General features: G+C 43.3%; 2 protein-coding genes across 18 annotated transcripts in view; one reads left to right on the forward strand and one right to left on the reverse strand.

The window, feature by feature from the left end:
- ANKRD13A (ankyrin repeat domain 13A) overlaps positions 1-1,231 on the reverse strand; it is a 32,764-nt gene extending 31,533 nt beyond the window's left edge. Inside the window, exon 1 of the mRNA XM_044244054.1 lies at positions 951-1,231. Coding sequence (XP_044099989.1) covers positions 951-1,046 — 96 coding nt within the window. The 5' untranslated portion in view covers positions 1,047-1,231. The remainder of the gene's footprint in view (positions 1-950) is intronic.
- Positions 1,232-4,186: 2,955 nt separating this feature from the next.
- GIT2 (GIT ArfGAP 2) overlaps positions 4,187-20,074 on the forward strand; it is a 58,804-nt gene continuing 42,916 nt past the window's right edge. For 16 of the 17 annotated variants that reach the window (XM_044244056.1, XM_044244060.1, XM_044244067.1 and 13 more), the window contains exons 1-7: positions 4,187-4,359; positions 8,913-9,046; positions 10,758-10,870; positions 11,732-11,837; positions 13,591-13,677; positions 13,793-13,923; positions 16,344-16,438. In XM_044244056.1, coding sequence (XP_044099991.1) covers positions 4,308-4,359; positions 8,913-9,046; positions 10,758-10,870; positions 11,732-11,837; positions 13,591-13,677; positions 13,793-13,923; positions 16,344-16,438 — 718 coding nt within the window. In that variant the 5' untranslated portion in view covers positions 4,187-4,307. Of the gene's footprint in view, positions 4,360-8,912; positions 9,047-10,184; positions 10,293-10,757; positions 10,871-11,731; positions 11,838-13,590; positions 13,678-13,792; positions 13,924-16,343; positions 16,439-20,074 lie in introns of those variants that run through there. The other variant, XM_044244062.1, reaches the window with a different exon arrangement.

Raw genomic sequence — 20,074 nt, forward strand, 5'->3', positions numbered from 1 at the left:
TGCCTTTAAAAGCAGGCTTTCTCCCGCAGAACCCTACTGACACTTTGGACCAGATAATTCTCAGTTGTGGAGAGCTGGCCTGCGCACTGGAGAATGGTGACCTGCATTCTTGGCCTCTACCGCTAAGATCCCAGTAGCACCCATTCCCCACTGGTAACAACCAAAACTGTCTCCACGCATTACCATTGGGGGTGGGGAGGTATGTGTCAAAAATCACCTCCAACTGAGAACCACTGATTTATAGAAATGGCAAGAAATAAAAGAAAAGGACTCAAAGCACTGGAGGACAGGAAGGGATTTTAAGAATCCTGTGCCCCCTGATTCTCAAACTTTGGGATGTATCAGCCTACGAGGGCCAGAAAGGGAAAATGCCTTTCCCAAGGTCACAGGGCGAGTTACAACCTGGACTCCAAACCCAACCAAGCCCTTCCTTACGAATAGGGCGGGGGCGGGGAGGGGCGCGGGGATGAGCGGTGTGTGCCATTCTTACCTCTTTGGGAGAGGGAGGAAAACCTAACTGGTTACTACAGTGTACTCGAGCCAGCCGGCCAGAGTTAAAATCCCGACTTGGCATTTATTAAGTGGGCGACCTTGCTTAAGGCACATAACCTCTGAGAGCCTCAGTTTCCTTCTCTGAAAAATGTAATAATAAGAGAGCCTACCTCCTAGGACTGCTGGAAAGGCCAAAAAAAAAAATATATATATATATATATATATATATATATATATATATATATATATATGTTCCTAAATCCCTCGGCACAGGGCCTGGCACCCAGTAAGCACTCCGATACATGTCCTTTTATTATTATTGTCGCAGGCTGCAGAACTGAAGGGGTCTGCGGGAACCCGAAGGCAGAGGGCTGGAGATGGGCTCTGGAGGACGAAGCGACCCCCGATTCCCACCTCCCCGCCCCTCGCCACAGGCGGACCCCCGCCCCGCCCCTCACCTGGCCCCGCAGCTCCTTCTCCAGCTGCCGGTAGTCGTTGTTCCAAACCAGGAGGTGCAAGGGGAAGTGGCCGCTGTTGTCGCGGGCCGAGGACATGGCGAGAAGGCCGCAGCTGGGCCCGCACTGCCCGCTTGCCAAGCCTCAGCCCCGGCGGGGTCTCCGGCGCCCGCCCGCCCGGCGGCCGACCAGAGAGAGAGAGAGAACGGAGTGAGTGAGCGAGGGGCGCGGTACGCGGTGGGGCGGCCTACGGGCCGAGTGCGGGGCGCGCGGGAGGTCGGGGGTCGCGGGCCGGGTCGGGGACGGGGTCGGCCGCGCCCACCCCGCGCCCCGCCGCGCTCCCGCCCGCGCTGACAGCTCCCGAACGGACTTCTGCGGGCCGAACTGCCCCAAACAGGGAAGTACGCGGGGCGAACCACCGCGCACCGCGGCAGGGGGAGACGAGGCCAGACGCGCGGCCCAGAGTCAGCCCAACCGCACCCACTCCCAACTACACAGCGTAAAACACAGTGCAATCTTGAAACAGAGCTAACATTCTCTCCCTTCACCCAGGATCTCGACACGGACACCTCGGCCTATCCCTCACCAGCCTCTATCCCCCTGCTCCAGCTATCTCATATGGTTCAGTCCACAACTGGGCCTTTTCCATCTGTTCTGGGTTCAGGGGGTGGCCGCTGGGGCCTGGACCAAACCATTCCAGTTACTGACTCCCTTGCAGCCTTTTTGGAATTGGGCAGTGGTTCCATGATTGGCCAGAAGCCATTTTGAAAGTGGGCAACACCCAACAATTTTAAAGAGGGAATATTACAAACTCTGGAGAAGTGACATCGAAGATTTGCCTAACAAGGGGATTGTTCTTCCTTAGGGTTTCTCAACATTGGCACACTGTAAACTCGGTCATTTTCTTTCTGTGAGTGTTGTCCTGTGCTTTCTAGGATGTTGAGCAACATCCCTGGCATTTCTATCCCCTGGATGCTGTAGCACTTCTTGGCCAAAATGTCTCCAGACACTGCCAAATGTCCCCCCGGGGAGAAAAATCATCCCCCATTGAGAACCACTTTCTACCAGAACTCCACACCGAGTTAGGATTCAAAGTGACCTACAGTGTGGTTTCCACATATGAGGGGCATTGGTTTTTCATACTAGCCACTCGAGTTTGAGATTATGGCTAAAAAGACTCACAGAGAATACCCAGACTTGATCAGATTCTGCAAATATTAAGTTCATTCTTTGAGTTTCAACCTCAGACACTACAGCTCTTTGGTTCAGTGAAGAGCCAAGTCAACTTAACAGCTATTCCCCAGCCTAAGTTATTGGCACAGTTGTCTGCAACTAGACCACACAGCTTGGTGAAGTTATTCAGTGCATCCTGAAAGCATAGCCTCTCCCTCCCCAGCCTTCGTGCATCCGATGCCTGCCACAACAGCTGTTCAAGAATCCTGGCCTAATCCGTTCTCCACACGTGTTGAGTCGGCAAGATTTGTGAGTCTGCGGAACAAAGCAGGGTGCAGGAGCACCAGGATATGACCCAGAGGCCCTCGCTGTGGAATGTGTGGGAATTATTCCCGTCATTCCTACACCACACATTTCTCAAAATGGAAAGGTAGACCAACATCCAGGGCCTCTAAGACCTCTTCCAGGACGTCCTATCTTTCCAGAAGCCTTATACAACTTAATCTTTCTTTTCATCATTCAATGCTCATTTTACATATCTCTTATTCATGAGTTGAAGAATTCCACAATGGCAGCTTAACAGAGTATCTAAAGTCAAAATAGTGCCTGGCCCTTAATGGGCATCCAGTACTTCCCAAATGCAGATCATGACTGCATTTACATGTAATACATACAATAAGTATTCACAGTATTAGGGTCGCATCTCTTCTCTCATTCACACTGATTAAACTCATCTCATTGTGTTTATTTCACAGTATCCTACAGATTACTGTAGGTCATCTATTCTTATTCTCAAAAACAAAAAGTTGTGATTAGAAACTAGTAGTAATACTAAATACCAAGAATAGCAGGAGCTACTAATATTGAGTGCTTACAATGAGGCAGGCACACCACATTTTTCCGTAAATTAATCCATTAGTCCTTAGCCAGATAGTAAATATTTAGCTCCGTTGGCTATATATGAGTTCTGTCAGATATTTTTCATTGACTTCCTCTTCTTTTTTTTCCTTACAATCCTTTAAAAATGTTTTTAAAAAAATCATTCTTGTGGAGGCGAAGAAAAATCAAGGCCATCCCACCTCAGGTTTAGACTTAGCATAGGTACAGCTATCTTAGCTCTGGCAGCCATCTCAGATCCCTGTGCCCAAGGGTTGAACTTTCCCCTACTTTGCTTTAGTTCCAGAGACCCCCCCACCCTGCTTTAGTAAGCCCCACCCTACTTTAGTTCCAGCGACCCCCCCCCACTTTAGTTCCAGGAAGCCCCACCCTGCTTTAGTTCCAGAGACCCCCCACCCTGCTTTGGTTCCAGAAACCCCCACCCTGCTTTAGTAACAGGAGCCCATAAACAGCCCTGCCTTCACTAAGCTCTGGGTCCAAGTCCCTACTCCGCTGTGCCGGTTATACTTGGACCCAAGCTTAAGCTTGTCAAATAAATCCTTGTGTGATTTCATCTGTGCTTGGCTCCTTGGTGGTATCTCAGAGACGAAAACTCGGGCATAACATTCTTATGTAGCAAGACTTGCCAAAAAAACAAAAAGCGTGCACTAGAGGTAGAGAACACATCAGCTCCATTTTGCATATGAGACTAACACTGCAGCCAAAGAAACACCTAGTGTTGGTTATTTTACGTATTTTGTTGTAAATCTACCACAATAGAATGTAAGCGCCATGAGAACAGGAAATTTTCTTTGCCTACTGTCATGTCTTCTGCGCCTGGAACAGTATGTGGAACAGAGCACATGCTCAGTAAGTATTTACTGAGTAAGTGAATGAACTTGACCAGTTATACTAAGTGACTTGACTATTGATGGCCTCGGGAAACTTGTGGCTGCAAGACCCTGGCCACGAGATTTTTGCTGCTTCTCCTGGTATTAATCAGTGCTGGGACTTCCAAAGAGAGAGAAACTCAAACTGAAGAACATATATAGGCAGGGCAGACGATGTTCAGGTACATATCTGCCCTCATTCAAGATGGCGACAAAGCAGCGTGCCCTTTCCGGTCACATGATCTGCCCCTCGGCGAAGGGCGCCTCCCCGCGCGTGCGTGCTGCGACGCGGCTGCGAGGCGCTGAGGGGAGAGGCGCCACCGCCAGCGCCGCCGTGGGGACCCGTTAGAGCGGAAGCGCCTCCGCCGCAGCCTTTGCTGTCCCGCGGACCCTGATTCCTGGCAGGTGGGAGGCGGGAGCCATGTCGAAGCGGCTTCGGAGCAGCGAGGTGTGCGCTGACTGCAGCGGGCCGGGTGAGTCGCACCGGCCGGGCCCGCTTCCCTCAGTTCTGCTCGATGGGACCCCTGCCCCAGGGCCGCCCCCTGGGTCGGGCGGGTCCCGGCGTCCGAACCCCACACCCCGGGTCCCAAAGAGGAGCCACCGGCACGGCCTCCGGGCTGGACCCGTCCGGGGCCTGTCAAAGCCGGGCGGGCTACAGACCCGCCGCCCTCCCTCCCCTCCTTCTCGTCTCATCCCCTTTCGTCTCCTCTGTCCCAGGCGGGGCGGGGAGGCTGCGGGGTTGAGGCTGCTTCCCCAACAGGAAGGGGCTTGGGCAATCCACAGGAAGGCCAATTACAGAAGTAAAATGCGAGCGTTCTCCCGGCTGCGGCCCCCAGAGGCTGCAGGTGTTCCCCCAGCTCCCCGCGCAGCCCCCCGGACCCCGCCTCGCGAGGGGCCCCTGCCTGGGGTGGGTGCGCTCGCCGCTTCCGTCTATTGATACTCTCCATAGGACCCCCGTATTTCTCTGTTCTAAGAACCCGTCTCCCGCTCCACCTCCACCGGGGAGAATCTCCATAAGGTCGGGGTCTTGCAGACACAACCAGCGCTTGGGAGGCAATACCGGTCTCGAGTTTTGGGGTCTTAAGGGCCTGGGTTCAAGCTAGCTTTTGTCTCTGGGTGACCTTGGACCGGTGATTTCATGTAGCCCAGCCTTAATTTCCTCATTTTTCCGATAGTGATAATTGGGAGACCCACATTCAGTGGTAAGGAAGAGTTGATGAATATTCTTAGGATCTTCTCACCTAAGTTTTTTTTTTTCTGTATTGCGTTGTTTAGTACAGAACCTTTGCTGTCTCTTAAAGCTGGAGTTGAGGTTCTAAATCATACATTAATTACAACCTACAAAACAAAATGATTGGCAACAGACACATTTGGGCATTCAGGCAGGATAGACATTGGTGTGTTGAAAGGTCAGAACCGTTCTTCCCTTGCCTAAGGGATTTAGCTTTTTCATATTTAGGGTTCAGATCCCTCTTAGCAACTGAAACCGAATTGACAGGTCTCCGTGCTGTTCTTGGTGCTTGGATTAACCTGCTTTGAAATTTGAAGCAATTCAAAGGTAAGATGGCTTCTTTGGTTACAATAAAGTCCAATTAACCATCATAATTAAATCATTGAACACCAGTGTTTCTGCAACTGTCCCAAACTTCATCTTGTTGTGTGGCAGTGGAGACTGATTTTACATAGCACTGTGATAAGTCAGACCTTGTGCGGTTCCTTTATGGCCTGTGTAGTGCAAGTAGGTTACCAGTTTCTTTTGCAGATGGGGAAGAGGGTAGAGGAGTTGAAAAAGAGGACCTCAAGTCAGTGTGGGTTATACAGACTCCATCGTATTTTCTGAAAATGTTATTTGTTCCACTTCCTTATTTTCTTACTTGTTTTTAGTTGAACTTTCTGTGATGTGTTTCATTCACATGAGTCTAGGTTCAGACTTCCTCTTGGAATGTGTATTCTTTACTCATTAGGTGACAGGGAACAAAGGAAAGCTGCTTCTCTATTGCTGTGCTATTGACTGTCTTGCCCTTCTGCAGCATTTTGTGCATATTTCAGAACATTTTTTCTTCCATTGTATCATTTTCGTTGTTGTCTCGAATGCCTAATCTACAGAGACTTGAGTCACTTCCTTCCTGTTTTGAATATAATTAGGCTACCTTGAAATGTTGTGTGAACTTGAGCAGCTAGGAATTTGTGCTGCCTTTTCTGCAGAGCCCTAATCAAGAGAGTTGCCTCTTTCTCGAAGGGGTCCCTTTAAAGATTCTGATGACTGTTGAGGCCTTCTCCCCAGAAAATGCACATGTAGTCACTCTTTCATCCAGAACTCAATTTCTTAATGGGGTCACAGACATTTCTGAGGTCCATTTGTGGTGTTCCTGGGGAGGAACTCCCCATTGTGGAGTCCGGGGAAGAAGCCCCAGCATAAAACAGTTTACCTTTAGGCAAAGGTTTCACCCAGCCTCATTCATATGAACTCGATTTTGATTTTGCTGTGCTGTGAATGTTCTAATATTTTTTCCATGGGACTCTGATCCATGATGTTAAAGTGATGAATTGAGAACCTTGCTTAATGTGTATTAAATCCTTATTGTCTTACTCCTATTTAATTTTCTCCAGGAACACTGTGAATCCTCTGAATGATATGTGAAAACAAAAGCTTCAAAATAATCTTTTTATTTTTTTTTAAGTATTAGTACCAAACTACAAAAAGCTGTGTTCTTTTTTTTTTTTTTTTTTTAGATTTTATTTTTTTCTTTGACAGACAGAGATCACAAGGAGGTAGAGAGGCAGGCAGAGATTGGGAGAGGAAGCAGGCTCCCCGCTGAGCAGAGAGCCCTACGTGGGGCTGGATCACAGGACGCTGGGATCATGACCTGAGCCGAAGGCAGAGGCTTAACCCAATAAGTAACCCAGGCGCCCCCCAAAAAACGGTGTTCTTATGTATCTTTGTGGGGATCTTTGGTCTTGACATTTTCAGTCTTTGCATTTCAGAATAGTATAGTAGTACTGACAGAATTATACTTCATTGATTTGTTTTTGTTTCATTTCACGGCAAACCTTTTACCATTATCACATGTTAGCAAATACATTTTTTTAAATGGCGACATTAATGAATCTCTCTTTAATGAATCTAGTTCATTTTAAATGTTTTGTTTTGGGGCGCCTGGGTGGCTCAGTGGGTTGAGCCGCTGCCTTCAGCTCAGGTCATGATCTCGGGGTCCTGGGATCGAGTCCCGCATCGGGCTCTCTGCTCAGCGGAGAGCCTGCTTCCCTCTCTCTCTCTCTGCCTGCCTCTCTGTCTGCTGTGATCTCTCTCTGTCAAATAAATAAATAAAAATCTTTAAAAAATAAATAAATAAATGTTTTGTTTTATTTTATTTTGAGAGAGAGCACAAGTGTGCACCCATGCACACTCCTACACATGCACAGAGAGGGGCAGAGGGGAGGAGAGGGAGGGAGAGACTCCCAGGTAGACTCTGTGCTCAGGAGCCTGATCTCACGACCCTGAGATCATGACCTGAGCCGAAATCAAGAGTCGGTCCCTAAGCCGACTGAGCCACCCAGGTGCCCCAAATCTAGTTCATTTTAAATAGTTTGTTCTCGGAGCTCAACTATCTGAAAACTCCATTTGAGATTTTTCACTATAATAATAGTGTTCACCTGAAACAGTCGAAGTCTTAAGTATTGACAATCAAAACTTTTTCCAGTTGTCAGGAATTTCAGCGCCTCTTGAAAATACCTGAATGGTACTTCGAAAATAATTTGTAAAAGTTTTAACAGCTGACATTACTGAGTACTTACTATATGCAGAGAACTTTACCCTTTATATGCCCCCTACTCTAAGGTATGCTGTTATTCCCATTCAACCCATGGTGAGGATGCTCAAAAAAATAACTTCTCTGAGATCATTAGAAGCGGCAGAGTTGCAGTTCCAACCCTGGACTGCTTGTCTCCAGAGCCACCCTCGCAACCACCACACCCTGTGACTCCCAGGATCTGTCTCTGATTTCATTATATGGTTGGAAAGGATTTGAATAAACTGTTAAAAATGGCAAAGATGGTGTACATGCATTTTAGAGATTTTTGTGGACATTGAAGAATTTCTAAAGATAACTCTTCGACCAGGCAGCTTGAGTGGCACCTTTTGTCACCCCATTGTGAGTCTGACAAAATGTAGAAAGTCTTTTTTTGTCTGGGGTTTCTAAGTGTATGTGTTCAGTTTACTTGCCCCGTGTGGATTATTCTCATTCCTTACCAAGTGCGAATTATTCCTCATCTCAAAGGATGTCTGCTGAAGCTCCGTAGGACTTCATGGGAAAGAAGTATTGTACACACACCAAAAATGTTACTCACTTTTATTTTACACCTTTGCCCCTTTAAAGCAGCTGTTATTCCAGCTTCTGTTCTTTCAGAGCAGTTGCAAGGTGGGACTCAGCAGTTTATTTGAAACGACTAATGGATGTCATAGAATATTTTCTAGCAGAGAAAGCCAGGTTCCTCAGTGTGTCCTGCGAACCACCATAGCCACCCAGTGTTACTGTGTTGCTTGCAGCTTTCTGCCAGGCCTTGAGCTGTGCATAAGTATGGCAGTAGATCAGGGTAGCAGTCTCTTCAACATTTAGTTCAGATAACAGTCTGGATTATTCATTGACATGGCTGTGTTATCTTGCTGTTTGTGGAGGTTGGTTTGAAATGACTCATCCGTCTTCTCCCAGTTTGCTTCTCTTATGTTGAATGAAGGAGCAGGCATCTGAGACAGTAGATCACATTAGGGCTACAGACTGTGGCCCTACTCCAGAAAGGAGACAACTGCTTATTTAGGGCTTCAGCACATGTGTTTAATCTCAATCAGTGTGGTACCCAGTCAGCCAAGAAAGGTGGTATCATCAGACAGGCTCACCATGTTGACTGGCATCATAAGACAACAGAAATGTCACTTTTCTGGAAAACTAAACCTCAGTTGTTGTTGGCCATCTGTCAGTATAGCAGCCACCTGGTATCCTCGACACTGAGATGTCATTCTTCTTTCCAGATCCTTCCTGGGCATCAGTAAATAGGGGAACTTTTATATGTGACGAGTGCTGCAGTGTCCATCGGAGCCTAGGGCGCCACATCTCGCAAGTAAGGCATCTTAAACACACACCGTGGCCTCCCACGTTGCTGCAGGTAAACAGTAAGAATTCTCATGGTTTGTAATTTGAGCTTGTAGGGTTCATGGTTTTAGCAACTAAATTCCCCTACTACACTTAAATCTTACAAAAATGTTTGAGTTGTAACTGAATAGAGGTGCTATGCCTATTAGTGGTGTATGTGAGAACTTAATTCCTCATTTAAGAATTTTTTTCCCCTTCTAAGAAATAAATTTTGTCTCAAAAACTCAATTATAGATAGAAAAATAATTGTTAAAATTTCCTGGTAACATTTCACTGCTGACTTTCTGGACTGTAACCAGAAATTGTTTTCAAATGGTCCATCTTTTTCGTATACTGAATGTTTCTGAAAGCTGCAGTCTCGGAAAATTTTCCTTATGTTTCCTGCTTTGTTGGAAGCATGGACTGAGACTCCTCAGAAATCTCTGAAACGTCTGATCTAAGTCTTCTTGAAATTCTTGTTACAATTTAGACACCAAATTGGGTTGACATGTTTCAACAGAATGCCTGACACCCTGGTAAGTGTCAAGTGAGCTCTTTGTTTTCTTTGGGGTTGGATGTCATGTCACCTTTACTTCTATTTTGGGGTGCATTCTTCAGTGGAATGCAAGAAGGAACTATTCTTCAAGTTCTATTTGGAAGTCAGAATTAAGCATGTGTTTCGCTTTCATTTGTCCTGAGTACATATTTTACTAAATCTGTGGCAACTGCTCAACATGTCCCTTAAACATGGCTATATAAACCAACAGACCAGAACAAGTGGGTTTGGGTCTCTGATGTGACACTGTCTCCACCAGTGCAAAAAAAAACAGATGGGGCAGTGTCAGGAGTCCTGCTTTGAAATGAAATTGGGAAGTATGATTTATTAATAACTCGTGCTTAGAAGTTTCTAACAGCTTCTCATGTGAAAGTGGGTGTTTATTGCTCTCAGGTCTTTGTTTACAGATTTCATTATAGGGCCTGAAGAAAGTCCAGAGATGAATAGTTTAAAATGCCAGGATTGACCCTAAAAGAACAATTCAGGGGCGCCTGGTTGGCTCAGTTGGTTAAGCAACTGCCTTCAGCTCAGTTCACGATCCCAGAGTCCCGAGGTCAAGTCCCACATCGGGCTCCCAGCTCCACGGGGAGTCTGCTTCTCCCTCTGACCTTCTCATCTCTCATGCTGTCTCTCACTGTTTCTCTCTCAAAGAAATAAAATCTTTAAAACAAAACACAATTCCGAAAGGATGGCACATGAACCACCAGTGGTACTCAAGACAAATGTAGGTAATACTCAAATATTTATTTTAATGGTTGCATTAGTTTAATGTTTATAGGAAAACTTTAACTAGCACACCAAGCCATAATTGCTAGTAAAAGTTTTTTTTTAAATGAGTGGATTAAAGGAAAATCTTAGGCAGAAGGTCTAGACAGTACGTGGGTTGTTAAGAATCTTAAAAACTGTATTTGAATGATCACTGCCCCAAAGTGTCAAAGTGCTCTTCATAATATGTAAGAACAATTTAATCAAACGCTTTTAGATACTTAGCCATCCTCCTGGTCAGACCTGAATGCTGCATATAGGGGTCATCCTTCTCTTTCTGGAATCAGAAAGTAATGATTTGTAGGATATCCTCATCATGCTGATGTTTGCAGTAGGGCTTGGTTTTCCCAGCTCAGTCACTACAATTTCCAGTGAATATTTGTGGAAATACATTAAAATATGATTTTATACTGTTTGGTTTTAGATGGTTGAAACCTTGTATAATAATGGTGCTAATTCTATATGGGAGCATTCTTTGCTGGACCCTGCCTCTATTATGAGCGGAAGACGTAAAGCTAATCCACAGGATAAAGTACAGTGAGTGGAATGTTTATCAATACTCTTATTTCTTCATAACCCCTGGGGACCACTAAAAGGAGTGCAGCTGCTTTGGACCAGCCTCCACCAAGGACGGCACAGGAGGTGGTTACACTCCAGTTGTGCATGGAGCTCTTTGCTATCAGAAATGAAGAACAAGGCCCCCCCGCACAGAACCATGTCTTTTGCATGGTTGCACGGCACAAGTCAGTGGCTTCTCCAGTTTGAAACTAAAGCTTGGAGGCTGTTAATGTAATCAGACTTAAGCTTAGGTGCTCAGACAAGAGGCAGTCAGACCAGAGATTCGGTTCTGGGCTCCAGTCTGCCTGATGCCTCTACCTGTTTGATGGGATGTAACAGCTGTTTCCTCACAAGGCTACTAGGTCAATTAAGAAAATTACAAAGGGGCACCTGGGTGGCTCAGTGGGTTAAGCCGCTGCCTTCAGCTCAGGTCATGATCTCAGGGTCCTGGGATTGAGTCCCACATTGGGCTCTGCTCAGCAGGGAGCCTGCTTCCTCCTCTCTTTCTCTGCCTGCCTCTCTGCCTACTTGTGATCTCTCTCTGTCAAATAAATAAATAAAATCTTTAAAAAAAAAAAAAAGAAAGAAAGAAAAGAAAATTACAAAGAAAAAAGAGAGGCTCTGAAAAGCAAATACTCTGCAATCCTGGCCATTAGAATGACTAATGGACATTTTGAGGCTTCAGGTCTTAAACTCCTGCTGGAACTTACTTCACTATTGTTCCTTTTCTTCTCAAGTAGGGGATGCGGGTCACTTCCTCTTCCTTTTACAGCCTAAAGAATGGGGAATGTTACTTCTGAGCTGTTAGTGAGCTGTTTTTTTCCCTCCCCTGCGAACCAGTCCTAATAAAGCGGAATTCATCAGAGCCAAGTATCAGATGTTAGCATTCGTACATCGCTTGCCTTGCCGGGATGATGACAGCGTGACTGCCAAAGACCTTAGCAAGGTGGGTCATACCTTTTAAAATCCCTAAAATTGCTGGATGAAATGTTATATTGTTTCGTTTGGAAAAAACTTAAAGAGGGGATGCCTGGGTGGCTCAGTCATTGAGCGTCTGCCTTCAGCTCAGGTCATGATCCCAAGGTCCTGAGGTCGAGCTCTGTGTTAGGCTCTTGCTCAGTGGGAAGCCTGTTTCTCCCTCTCCTACTCCCCCCGTTTGTGTTTCCTCTCTCGCTGTCTCTCTGTCAAGTAAATGAATAAAATCTTAAAAAAAAAAAAACTAAACAAAACAGGAAAAACAAGAAAGCAAGAAACTTAAAGAGGAGGAAAAGAAAAAACAAAAAACTTTCTGTATTCTAAATAATTAATAACAGCCCTTTTTGCAGTTGGTTTCATCTTTAATTTTAGTTCAAGTGGCAGCCATTCATGTTAGTGGAAGTACAAGGGCAAAGAGGAAAAAATAAGTATGTATCTAGAAAATGATTTGCATTTTTCATATGTTTTAAAATTATACTTTTGTAAGTTTTTTGTTTAACTTTGAAGTAGGAACCATCCTTGAGTTTGTTTCTAGAAGGGACTAGAAAGTTCAAGGAACTTCTTTAGGTTTCTGGACTGCATACTGAGTAGGATCTTCAGGAAGCAGGATGACTCAAAGCTGTAGTGCTTGGGATTCTTTATTATACTTGTAAAATGAGTAGATGGCTTTCTTTATGTGGGCCTTCGCATGTTTTTGAGAAATGCCATGAGAAATATGCATTTTTTTTTTCAAAGCACTGCTCTTAGGAAACGTTCACACAGAGTGTGGGTACTCACAATCAGAATTTTAAACTTTGCACAGAATATATATAACTGTTACTTTTGCTTATTAATAAGGCTTGGCATGGGTTTTTTACCACAACTTTAAAATATTAAATACATTAATTTTAAAAATAAGGTGTGGCTATAGATGCTGGAGTAGATTTCTGCATTCTTACAATATGGTTATTGCATTTTGGACAATTCTAGGTTAGACCTGAAGGAAAGCAACACATCTTCTGCATGTGTAAGAGCTTTTATGCAGTGGTACAGAATTTGGTATACTCAGGCCCATTTCCCACCCAGAAAGACTTTAAGTATTATATACAAGGCCAAGAATGGTGTTGTGAAGAGGGTGTGCTATACCGCAGAATCCTGTAGCTTACACAGTGTAGGAAATACAGCCCTAACATCTTAGGTTCAGTAGTAAAAGCAAATAATAGTGATGTTTATAATAACAGCAGCAGTAGTCTTTGAGCATTTCCTGTGTAATAGACTCCATGCTAAGCACTCCGTTATATCGTCAACTCCTAACCTTGTGAATATGTGGCATTTTTATCACCATTTTAGAGCTGAAAAAACTAAGGTTCAGAATGCTTAACTTCCACAAGGTCACATAACTTGAACGGTGTATGGTTTGAATTTCAAGTCTTTGAGACTGCAGAGTTCACCCTCCTTCTCCTACCACCTCTCACTTCAGGGCTGGTTGTGCCACCTAGACAAATCATGCTTCTGGGCAGATCGGCCCTCCCAGCCCTCGTTCCCTTCTCAGTAAAGTAGGCATGACCCCTCTTTAGATCCCGGGGTAGTTGTGAGCAGCAAGGGAGAAGTGCTGCTTCCACCTTACTGAGCTAAATAAAGATTAGTTATTACTAATATAATGTATATTAAAATGATCTGCCAGCTGCTCTGGTATACGAGTCTTTATACTTGTAACAAAAATTTTTTTGGTTTGTGTTTTTTAGCAACTCCACTCAAGTGTGAGAACGGGGAATCTCGAAACCTGTTTGAGGCTGTTATCTTTAGGAGCACAAGCCAACTTCTTTCACCCTGTGAGAAAAGCTTGAAATGATTCAGATATTAAATTGAAACTAAGTGGGTTGTGTTTGTGTAGCCTTTGGTTTTATTAATTTGCTTGTTTGTCTACTTTTTATTAATATTTCTCAGGAAAAAGGAAATACCCCACTCCACGTCGCCTCCAAAGCAGGGCAGATTTTACAGGCGGAATTATTGGCCGTATACGGAGCAGACCCAGGCACACAGGATTCTAGTGGAAAAACTCCTGTGGATTATGCGAGGTGAGAGACCTAGATTCTTGTCACTGCCTTGGTTAGGGATTATTTATGTTGGGTATGATTCATTGCTAGGTGGCTAAATTGTGTATGATTAACATTTAATCCCTTTAAGTTAAGGATTTACATCCTGCCATTTTGCAGATGAAGACATTTCAGATACATATGAGCTCAGAGCCTGGCAAAGTCAGAGGAGGTAGAACCATTAACGAGTGTGCTTAGCTTCCAGTGTTTGACATGGCTTCTAACGCAGTGGTATTTGAGCCATGGGCAGGTATCAAGAATTGCAAAACCCACTCCCCAGTTTCTTAATACATTTAGTCATTGCTTGAACTTAAAAACAGATCTGTGCAGATAGGTAGCTGATTAAACAAGTAATAGTAAAATGTTAATTGTAGGTTTTAGGTAGCAGATGTCTGGGTGCTTGCCGTGAAATCCTTTAAAGTTTCTTCTTGCTTTAAAAACTTTGTAAAATGCTGGAAAAATTAATCCATAAGTTAGTCTTGAATATCATTTAAATGATAGAAGATGGTTCATCTTTCCTTCTTTTTCCAAATTAACTTTTTATCAACTGCAAAGTGCTCTATTCTGTTCTGCAGAAGATAAAATGGGTAAAATGCCAAAACTGTGCCATCCCAGAATTTCTTCTTCTCTCATGGAGGAGATGATTCATAAAGGCATAAAAGAGTTAAATGAAACAAGATAATGTGGAATTAATTGCCAGAATCGGTAACTGGTCTTAAAAGGCATATATAAGGTTTCTTCATTATGGCCTAGGTCAGGAAGAAACTTCTTTAGTTGGTCTTTGAAAAATGGGTTGGATTTGGGTATGTGAAGGAGGGGCTAAAGCATTCCAAGTGAAAAAGAAAGGCATGATTTAAGTTCAGGAGGGAGAGCTGAACGGGCATGTTCAGCACAGCAGAGGACTTTACTAGGTAGAGCAATGTGTCTGGGAATAAGAGCTGAGGTATATAGTATTCCCTGGATCCGAGACTCCACTGACTGTACCAAATCATCATTATCTGATATACCACTAAAAACGAGAACAACTCGGCTGATTAAATGATGATGAACCATCAATTGTAGTGTGCTTCCTGATTTCACAGCTGTTTAAAAAAAAAAAAAAAGAGGACGGATGCCTGGGTGGCTCAGTGGTTGAGCCTCTGCCTTCTACTCAGGTCATGATCTCGGGGTCCTGGGATCGAGCCCCACATCGGTCTCTCTGCTCAGCAGGGAGCCTGCTTTCCCCCTCTCTCTGCCTGCCTCTCTGCCTACTTGTGATCTCTCTCTCTCTCTGTCAAATAAATAAAATCTTTAAAAAAAAAATGAGGAAAAAATATACATATCTCAGAAATCAAACGTGTGGTAGATCGAAGGAACGTCCTATAGTGTCTTGAATGGTGGGAAGAGAAAGTGGCAGAAACTAGACTTCGGCATTTAAGGGAAGAGAGCCCTTGGTACATGGTACTTATTATCACTTACCTTGTAGTTTCCTCATGTTCCTTGCATATATAATAGTTTCTCAGTGTAATAATTTTATTTATATGCCTGGTTACTAAACAGATTTCAAGCAGCTTAAGCATTTACTTCGTGAATGAAGAAAGGCAGATCTTGTGTTTTCTGTTAGGCAAAGTAAGGTTTTAGGAGGTAAAAGTAACTATGAGTGGGAGCTGTGCTTTCTGTTGGTCTGTCTCTCCCTGAATTACAAACCTTAAAGTGGATACTAAACTCTCATCCAGAATCAGACTGGCTGCATCCAGAGCCTCTAGGGGAAAAACCTTCTAAAATACTGACGTTCACACTCATCCCATCCTTACTGATGCAGAATTCCCAAGGTTGGGGCCTAGATTTCTGTATGCTTTTAAAAACACTTCAGTTAATTTTTGAGAACCTCTACTGTAGACCATTTATTGGTTTTATTTTCTACCTCATTAGATGAAGTTATTCTTTTTTTTTTTTTAAATATTTTATTTATTTATTTGACAGAGATCACAAGTAGGCAGAGAGGCAGACAGAGAGAGAGGAGGAAGCAGGCTCCCTGCTGAGCAGAGAGCCCGATGCGGGGCTCGATCCCAGGACCCTGGGATCATGACCTGAGCCGAAGGCAGAGGCTTTAACCCACTGAGCCACCCAGGCGCCCCTAGATGAAGTTATTCTTTATCGCTCCCTTAAGTCTTTCATTTCTTTATTAAGTGTTCTATTCTGTAAATTAATAAAGGAAGGGGGTAGTTCAGATTGTGAAAACAGCTTATAAATGTGGGAATCAAAGTAGACCTCAACACTCTACCTCACACAAAAGGTTGATTATTCTGAGAAGTCACATTTGATAAATTGCTCAGGTGTCTTAGAAGACATCTCTGTACTTTTTTATTCTAGAGCCAGTGACTGGTGAGGAATATAAATGGTACTTTGTTTTCTCTTGGTAGGCAAGGAGGGCACCATGAGCTGGCAGAACGCCTTGTAGAAATACAGTATGAGCTGACCGACAGACTAGCCTTCTATCTCTGTGGCAGGAGACCAGGTGAGTGAAAGGACAGCAGTCTCTCTACATCTTCAGTCAGGTAACTAACCTCTGGAAAAACAAGTTGGAACACTGTTACCCAAGACCTCTACTTCAACATATCCTTAAGAAAATTGCAAATAAGGATTTTTATTTGAAATAACTATAACATATTCAGTTATATGTAAAAGGTATAGTCAGTCAAAACTCCTGGAATTTTGGTTTTTAAGACTTTAGCTCCAGAGGAGTGACTATTTTAAGAACCAAAGAGCATAATTGAATGTGCACTATAGTTCTTGACTATAGTGCTTGTGCATAATGGGACTAAGAATGGAAGAGCAGAGCAATAACTTACGTAGTTATTTGAAGAATTCTCCTATCAAAGGAATGGAAGAGAGTTCAAAAATGAACTTTGCCAAGTTTATTTATGAAGTAGAACTGGAGTCGGCAAACTGTGGTCTGTGGGCCAAATCTAGCCTGCCACCTGTTTAAAGTTTTGATGCAAGATAGCCATGTCCATTCATTTACATACTGTCTGGCTGTTTTCATGCTACTGTCACAGAACTGAGTAGATTGAGGGCTGCCTGGCTAACTTAGTAGAGCAGGTGACTCTTAATCTTGGGTCATGAGTTTGAGCCCCACATTGAGTGCAGAGCTTACAGAAGGAAAGAGAGAAAGAAGGAAAGGAAAGAAGAGAGTAGACTGAGTTTGCAACAAAGACCATATGGCTACAAAGCAAAAAATATTTACTGTCTGGACCTTTACAGAAAGTTTGCCAATCCCTGATTAGAATATCCACATACACCTGTACAGTGGTTTCCTAACCTAGTTGTATGATGGAGTTAATAACTTGGTTGTATGATGGAGTTAAGAGCCTCTGGTGTGGTTCTAAGGGAGATGGGGTAAGCACACTCCACCCTTTCTTTCCTGCTAACTACAATTTAAAACCCTGGACCAGAAGCATGGAGTAGTTATCTAAGGACTCCGGATGGTGGTTTAGGGAGCTCAAAGTGCCATCAAGCTGGTGGTGAGTGTCCTGTTTATTTTACTTCTGATACGGCCTTTGTGATAGCCTGAAATCTGGAACTGTATAACAGGTGCAGAGAAACCTTCTCTCTCTGGTCTATGGAGCAGTAAATGGGATCTTATGGGACAGAGAATTGGGGGGTTCCCCTGGGGTTTTTTTTCCTCCTTCTTCCTTTTTCCCCCACCCTAGCCCCTAGGTAGTCATGTGGCTGCAGCAATGGCAGCACAGCTGCCTAAATCTCTGACCAAAAGCGTGAGGAGAATCCTGACTGCATTTATTTTTCTATTCTCTCATCACTTGGCCAGGAGGCAGACCCTAACCTGGTCAGTTGCCTGCTAAAATTCTTCTGTGGAGAATATTAATGTTCTCCATAGAATTTTAAAGACTCAGCATTTCACAACATCATACACAAAATGTCTGGGATATCAACTGTAATTACTTGACATAGGAAGAACCAGGAAAATTCCAAAGACTTGCAGGGGAAAAGGTAGTCAACAAATGCCAACCCCAGATGACACAGATGTTGGAATTAATCAGACAAAGACTAAAGCAGATAGCAACATCATGCATTAAGAAGTAAGGGTGAATTTTCTTGAAGCAAGTAGAAATATAGAAGGCCTCAGCAGAGATACAGACCCAGATAGAAATGCTGAACTGAAAAGTACAATAACGGAAATTTTAAAACTCAGTGGATGGACTTAATAGTGGACTGGAGATGACAAAGAAAAGAGTCAATGAATTGAAATAGATCACTAGAAATTACCCAGTTTGAGCAACAGGGAGAAGAAAGAGTGGGAGGAAAAAGAAACTGAACACAGAGCCCAGGGACCTATGTGACAATATCAGAAGGTCGTATTTGTATTCTCAGACTCCAAGAAAGAGATCCAAAAGCCTGGTGCAGAAAAAATATTTGAAGAACCGTGGTTTCAAAACTCTAAATTTGGCAAAAGACGTAGACTTCAGATTTAAGAAACTCAGAGATTCCCAAATAGGATAAACTCAATAAAATCCTCCCTCAGACACATGAAAATCAAACTGCCGAAAACCCAAAGACCAAAAAAAATTGAAAGCAGCCAAGGGGGAAAAAATGACAACATATGAAAAGACAGTTTGAATGGCTGTGGTTTTTAGTTGCAAAGAGTCAAGATGAAAAAGAAGTAGAACAATTTTTTAAAGTCCTGAAAGGCAAAAACTATCAATTCATAATTCCTCTTCCAGTGAAAATAACCTTCAGGAATGAAGGCAAAATAAAGACATTTTAAGATGAAGAGAACTAGTTGCTCTAACAGAAATGTGAAAGAAAGTTCTTTGGTTAAAAGGGAAATGATACCAAAGGGAATCTGGAACTTTAGAAGTGAAAGAAAAGCAACTGAAATGATAAATATCTAAATAGATATAATAGACTGTTTTCCTCCTAAGATCTTTGAGATATGCATGGCAGTTTAATGCTTGTCTGGTGGGGTGTTCAGCATATGTCAGTGTGATACGTTGATAAGGACGACATAAAAGGGGAGCAGGTAAAAAATATGGAGGCGAGGATTTTACATTCTTCTTAAGTTGACAAAATATTCTGAGTAGACTAAAAGATGTACGCTGTAATGCATAGTACAACCATTAAAAATGGTCTACACAATGGAAGGTGGTCAAAACCTCTAGAGATAAGATGAAATGTTAAAAATTACTCAAATAACAAAAGAGACTTCAAAACATTCCAGAAAAGAGAAAAAAGGAAAGAGGAATAAAAACCTGAAGCCCAAACAGAAACTAAACAAAAATTCTAGACTTAAATCCAAACATATTAATAATTACATTAAATGTTATGTTAGTGACATAAATGTACCAAATAAAAAGCAGAGATTGTCAGAATGGATTTAAAATAAAAAATGAGCTCTAATAACTATATGCTCTCTATAAGAAACCTACTTTAAGGGGCGCCTGGGTGGCTCAGTGGGTTAAGCCTCTGCCTTCGGCTCAGGTCATGATCTTGAGGTCCTGGGATCGAGCCCCGCATCGGGCTCTCTGCTCAGCAGGGAGCCTTGCTTTCCTTCTCTCTCTACCTGCCTCTCTGACTACATGTGATCTCTGTCAAATAAACAAATAAAACCTTTGAAAAAAAAAAAAAAGAAACCTACTTTAAATATAATGATAGAAGTTAGGTAAAAACAGAAAGGTATAAAAAGATATATCCTGGGAACACAGAAAAAGAAAGCTAAAGAGTTTATGTTAATACCAAACGAAGTTGGGACACCTGGCTGGCTCAGTCAGTTAAGCATCTGCCTTCAGCTTGGGTCGTGGTCTCAGGGTCCTGGGATCGGGTCCCATGTCGGGCTCCCTGCTCAGCGGGGAGCCTGCTTCTCCCTCTCCCTCTGCTGTTCCACCTGCTTGTGCACTCACTTTCTCTCTCTGACAGATAAATAAATAAAATCTTAAAAAAAAAAAAACCAAAAAAACAAAGTAGACTTTCAGGTCAAAGAAAATTAGCAGGGATAGAGATAACAGTTTTCCAAGGAGATGTAACAATTATAAATGTGTACACACCTAGCAACAGGGTTTCAAAATACATGAAGCAAATTTTGATAGAACTAAAAGGAGAAAAGGTCAAATCCCCAATTCTTGGATATTCAGCAGCC

This window comes from Neovison vison, chromosome 3 (genome assembly GCF_020171115.1).
Source record: "Neovison vison isolate M4711 chromosome 3, ASM_NN_V1, whole genome shotgun sequence".
Lineage (NCBI taxonomy): Eukaryota > Metazoa > Chordata > Mammalia > Carnivora > Mustelidae > Neogale > Neogale vison.